We start from the raw sequence: 6,140 nt of genomic DNA, 5'->3' as shown, positions 1-6,140 counted from the left end.
ATTTGCGTTCCATTTCACGTAACTAAACGCGTTGTAATTAAAACTATTTATCCTTTTACATATTCTTTTTTATTTATTTTCTAACACGATACCTACCTATGCATCTATGTCCGGTTCTGATGAATTTATTAGTTATTACTTTATACATTTTCATCATCTATGGTCATATTTGAATGCTATGGTCTAAAATTTAGCCACTAAACTTTAGACCATTTTAGTTCTTGAGGCTCTAAACAGGCAGTTATGAAGCTAGGATTTTCAGCAAGTATTCTCACCTCCAAAAAAAAAGTCTAATCCAAGGTTCAAAATATAGTTCATAGGGAACTTATAAAATACTTAAACAGAGCTACGATTTTTTTTGCTTTTAACCTTGTGATCCTTTATGGCTTGGAATGCAGTCGATGATGTCACTCAGTATTCCTGCTTAATAAACTTGACCAAGCTATATTTTAAAGAGAACGGAGCATAGGTGGCTAGCGGTGCGCGTGCACATGAAGCCAATGCGAGTTCAATTATCAGGAATCGCACTCGTGTCTCTCACTAGGGTTTATCCTCCAAATAATTTCATGTAGCCTTCTCACACGTGGAGCCATAAAGGAAATGTGACGCGCTCATCGCCCATAGTGCCATAGATGGACCTAGTGATCTCTAAGAGCGTGGTCTTCATATTTAGATGTAGTTGTAGGTTTGTTTACGTGCAAGTGGTGTGTACCTAGAAGAGAGGCATAAAAAAGTTGTATTTGAAGACTGTAAGTAAAGAAATTAACTCAATCAGTAAATCAAATATCAACTTGGTCTAGTGAATCACTGAATCATCACCTCACTGAATCCTCAACCTCAACTGAATTAGTGAATCACCGAATCAAATATACGTTTTGACATGTGCATAATAAATTTGCAATAGCAGTAGAAGATACCAAGCAGGATGTCTGGGCCGTGGCCCTTTCCAACCACGTACGGCCCAGCCACCTGCCACAAGCCCACAACAGAGAAATCTCAAATCGAAACCCATGACCCATGACCCGAGGAGTCCATTGCGTGTCGTGTTCCAATTCCCGTGGCGTAGCGTAAACATAGTGCCGGTACAGCTTATAAGCTGTTTACGATCAAAATAAACTAAAATCAACCGTCAAAGGTAAAGTTTTTCAGCAGATTATTTTGACCACATTTATTATCACACCTCCTATTTATATTAAAAGCCAAAAGTAAAGTTTTTCAGTAGATTATTTTGACCACATTTATTATCACACCTCCTATTTATATTAAAAAGCATAAGTCGAATGAGATCGGTTTATTTTAACTGTTGTTTTTACTCTATTTATATATAGCTTGCCTGACAAGCGCTTGCCGTAGAGCCCGTATCAAACAAACAAGACCATAGCATCCCCCGGTGGCGTAACCGCGGGGCTCGCAAGCAAACTCATCTGACTTCTCTCCTCTTTCCCCTTCGTCTCCGTCGAGAGGAAGGAAGCCAGAGCTGGTCCGGGCGCCGCGCCGCGCCGCGAGCGGAAGGAGAAGGAGGCGACGATGCAGGTGAAGCAGAAGGTCTACGAGCTCTACAAGGGCACGGTGGAGCGGGTCACGGCCCCGCGCACCGTCTCCGCGTTCCTCGAGAAGGGCGTCCTCTCCGTCCCCGAGTTCATCCTCGCCGGCGACAACCTCGTTGCCAAGTGCCCCACCTGGTCCTGGTGTGTTCTCCGCTCCTCTCTCGCCTCGCTCTGCCTCCCTCTAACTGATTTGGGTGGTTGCTGATTGGTTGGTTTACTGATTGATCTGGTGTGTGTCGTGCGCTCGCAGGGAAGCGGGCGATCCAAGCAAGAGGAAGCCGTATCTCCCCGCCGATAAGCAGTTCCTCGTCACCCGTAATGGTATGCTGTTACTGAACTGAGTCAAGTATCGGCTCCTATCTATTTTCCTGTCTGCGCAAGCTGAGTATTGCGAATGCTGCATTATTGGTGGGTAGAATTGGACAGCTGTTAGGTTTCTGAATTGGACAACTGTTAGGTTTCTTTTCCCAAACCTGATGTAGTGGATGAGATCAAACATGCTAGTTTAGCATAAATCCTGGAGTAGTTGAAGCATAAACACTGGCAATTAGAGAAAATTAGAGGGAATTCATCATGCCTTCGGACTACTGAATTCACTGCTTTACTGTTTAAAGCTTGTAGCTTTCGAATATCTCAATCATTGGAAATTCGTGAATTCTTTCTATTACGCCCAGTGCCCTGTTTAAGACGTGCCATCTCGGTTGAGGAGGAGTATGATGCAGCAGGAGCCGAGGTGGTTCTCGATGACGATGAGGATGGTGAAGGCTGGCTTGCAACACATGGGGTGCAAGGTTAATATCCTTATAAGTGCTGCTTGGTTTTCCACTCACTGAAATATATAGATCTTAACTGTATTTTTGGGTCCATTGATCATGTTAGCATCAAAACCAGAAGAGGAAGAAGACATTCCCTCTATGGATACATTGGATATAGGGAGATCTGATGGAATAAAGTCTATCCCCTCTTACTTTAGCGGTGGTAAGGAGGAAGAGGAAGAGGAAGATATACCTGACATGGACACTTATGAAGACACAGGGAATAATTTGGTAGGAAAGATCACAATTCTCTATCTTAAATAGGGCTAAGCGAAGCTGACAAAGTTACTGATACCAGCTTTGCCTTTCTGTTCTAATTGCAGGCTGCTGCTGAGCCATCATACTTTGTCGCAGAAGAACCAGAAGATGACAACATCCTTCATACCAGAACATATGATGTTAGCATAACGTAAGATCTTTTATTGCCTACAGGATAGGGTCAATTCTCCTTTTCAGGGTTGGGTCCAACCGTTCACTAGTTTTCTGATTGGTGTATCGTGGCAGACATCTTGCCTAATGTTCTGTTCTGTACCAGTCATGAATAGCTGTGTCTCTTGACGCCTACATACATTATACAAACTGCATGCTTATTGCATGATTAGTTGATTGGCAAGCATGACGCTCATCTGATTTGCAACGAAAAGTTTCTAAGTTCTAACTAGTTAGTTGCTGCTTCCTTAAAGTGCAGTTGTTATTTCTAAGATAAGATTAGCTAATTAATACGTTGTGTGAAAAGCAGTTCTTCTTGTGAACCACACTTGAATTAGAAAACATGTAATTAATAATCCTATTGCAGGTATGACAAATACTACCAAACCCCACGCGTCTGGCTGACTGGATATGATGAGGTAATTTTAAACATAACAAGTGCTTCTTGCATATAGTTACTGTGGTCTTGTTGCAGCCTGACTTGATTGTTTTTTTTTTTTTTGGCCATTGTAGTCAAGAATGCCACTAAAGCCTGAACTTGTGTTTGAAGATATCAGCCAAGACCACGCGCGAAAAACGGTAATTTCATTTTGTTTCCATTTATTCTTTTGATTCTCTGATGTACCCAACGGAATGCACGGATAGGACAAATTTTACCATATATTGAGTCAACATGCTTAAAATTGGTAGAATTAAACCTTACGACATATGTTTCGTGTTGAGAGTTGAGCTATATATATTGATCAGAAAAAGGGTACAATTTGGTGTCACGGGTTACAGGATATACAACTGTATATTTTTTTTGGAACTAAATGTAGTTCATCTTTTCATTTTGCAATGTGTCATTAAAATTTATATCCGCGGGAGGATTCACGTTCACAGAACACCTCTATCCCTGCCTGCTAATGGCCCAGTGACATGTGTTGACGCCTTGACGGTGGCCTGTGTTTCCCGTTCTCTTCTCTTGCATGGACTAGCTGCATGCAGTTGGCGATATCTCAACGTGGTTTTGCACGTTCTGGTTGGCTGGCCCATTATGCCAAGCACTTCACCACCATACATGTCGGCCTTCTGCTTGCTGCATGCGTACGATCTATGCGCTGTGAAATGTAATACAGGCGTTGTTCCTGGCCACAACAAATCGTCTCTGCTTGACTTGCGATCTACAGCAGCATGAATGCTAACCACCACTTCATCCTTGTGTATCCTGGTTTCTGCATCCTCCCTTTCTCGCCAAGAAAATTTGAAGGGGGCACTGCAGGACTATGTGCATGCATACATATATGGATGAACATGTGTTGCCTTTTTGTTTCCTCACTATTAAGGGTGCTCACCATATGGCTCTGTATGGAGTCCAGTCCATTACTACTAGCCCATTCTAGGATTGTGATGAAGGTTTGTTGCCGGGAGCAAACTCCAGTGCCAAATGACCGAATCATGTCATGCTGCAGTAAAATCCTGTGACATGAGCTGTCACGTAATAATCTAGGTTCCTGCCAAATGTGCCAATCTCTTCTCCCTTCTTTAAAAAACTACATAAGTAGTTCGTTCGCCTTGCTTGAAGCTGTAATGCAGATATCCAAGCAGTCGCTGTGCTCGGGCACCGCCATAACTGCGATATCTTGTGCGCATGGGCTCACAGCTCATGAATCATTGAAGGCCCTTCCTCTGTTTGCCCTTTTCTCTTTTCAAGCCGTTTACATTAGCGATTGTGAGTTGGAACTTAATTTAGCTAATAGAAGCAGTGAAACACTTACCGCTTTCACGTCACGCCCTGCTGCTGGTGCCAGGAGAGGACCTTAGAAGATAGGTTCTTCCATGATAGCACCATATAGTTGCTTCATGCATTTGAAGGCTTTATTTATAGACTATCTATGTCATGTCATTCAAGAGAAGCAGGTCCCATTTTTCTCTTACACCAGCGAAACAATGAAGTTTTCTTCTACAATGGCCAATGGTGCTAAGATACTACACTGTATTGCACAGGTGACTATTGAGGACCATCCTCACTTATTGGCTGGAAAGCATGCTTCAGTGCACCCATGCAAACATGCAGCTGTGATGAAAAAGATCATTCGACGTTCCAATGTCGGGGGGAGTGGAGCCAGAAGTTGACAAGTAATATTCTTTCTTTACGCATCATCCCTTATTTTTGACCAGTTTCTAACTTCTGGCTCCTCTTGTGAATAGGTACCTTTTCATATTTCTGAAATTCATAGCGACAGTCATACCAACTATCGAGTATGATTACACAATGGACGTCGACCTCGGCAGCACAAGCTGATTATTGGTTAGTTGAAGCCTGAAGGTAAAGCATGAGACTCTTATCATCTGACAGTTTACTTCCCACGTCATATATAATAACAGTAAAACGTGCTCAGACTTGCTTGTTAAAGAGCCCAAGTCATTCTACAGACCGTAATACTAGTTAAAATTTGTACGATTTTCCACCCTGTTTGTGCGCTGGCGTTCATAGCAGTTGCTTGTTTGCTTTGTCATTTTTCTTAGGGAAACGAAGCACCCTACAGAAGGCACAGGAATGCTGAATTGCCTGTTTGTGGTTGCGTATTTGTGCATCTGTGTTCGTTCCTTGGATTGGTTTGCATTTGTGAACAAACTCTGAAAGCTCAAAGGCAAGCCCACCTTGTACATTCTAACGCTGTCAGCTTGTGTATCCATTCATATAGACCCATAATCTGTTCGGCGTGCGTGGGAACATAGCCTTGCAAGTGCAATGCATCCGTAATCTGTTCGGCGTGCGTGGGAACATAGCCTTGCAAGTGCAATGCATCCGATCTGTTCGTCCATCTCGGCGCGCTTTGTTCGTGATGCAACTAGCGCCACAGTGCGTTCACGTGCCCATGCCGACGCCGAGCCGCGCGCGCCGTTGGATCGATCGTTTCGTCCGCTGCCCAGGCGAGCTCAGCTCTGGACTCTGGAGCGAGGAGCGCGTGGTTCGCGGGGAGCGAGGCGTCGCTCTTGGCCGCGGTGTTTGGCCCGTACGACGCCGCAAGCGCGCACCCGCGTGCCGCCCCGGTCGCCGCTCGTTAGTTGCCGATCCCAGCCGGCCGGCCGCGTGCGGTGAACGAGAGCGATGAGAAAACGTTTGATTAGCTCGTGGCTGGCGGTAGAACTCCAAACATGTGCCGAGTCAATTCCTAGGTACTGTAGGGTCGATAAGCGAGTGAACGAGGAGCGTACAGGTCGGCGCACCTGTGTCCAAAGGGGTTGGTTGTTCGGATTTGATCGGTCGATGGATAAGCTAGTGGCTGTGGTAACCTTGTCCCGTTTACTTGTGGCAGCGGTAACACGTGTGGAGCGTGTTCAGTACTGCAGCTGGATGCTAACA

At 44.5% G+C, this 6,140-nt stretch overlaps 1 protein-coding gene across 1 annotated transcript; it reads left to right on the top strand.

Annotated features, from left to right (window-relative positions):
• Window positions 1–1,361: 1,361 nt before the first annotated feature.
• Window positions 1,362–5,507, top strand: LOC136539352 (autophagy-related protein 3). The gene is given in 11 exon segments (XM_066531305.1): window positions 1,362–1,688; window positions 1,798–1,868; window positions 2,222–2,338; window positions 2,427–2,593; window positions 2,686–2,771; window positions 3,159–3,210; window positions 3,305–3,370; window positions 4,778–4,867; window positions 4,869–4,909; window positions 4,982–5,099; window positions 5,300–5,507. Coding segments are annotated over 10 exon segments (945 nt in total). The 5' UTR covers window positions 1,362–1,527; the 3' UTR covers window positions 5,076–5,099; window positions 5,300–5,507.
• The last annotated feature ends 633 nt before the right edge of the window (window positions 5,508–6,140 follow it).

Source organism: Miscanthus floridulus, chromosome 2 (genome assembly GCF_019320115.1).
Source record: "Miscanthus floridulus cultivar M001 chromosome 2, ASM1932011v1, whole genome shotgun sequence".
In the NCBI taxonomy this organism is placed as follows: domain Eukaryota; kingdom Viridiplantae; phylum Streptophyta; class Magnoliopsida; order Poales; family Poaceae; genus Miscanthus; species Miscanthus floridulus.
The sequence above is the reverse complement of the archived record's forward strand: the minus strand, read 5'-3'. Positions and strand labels throughout refer to the sequence as shown.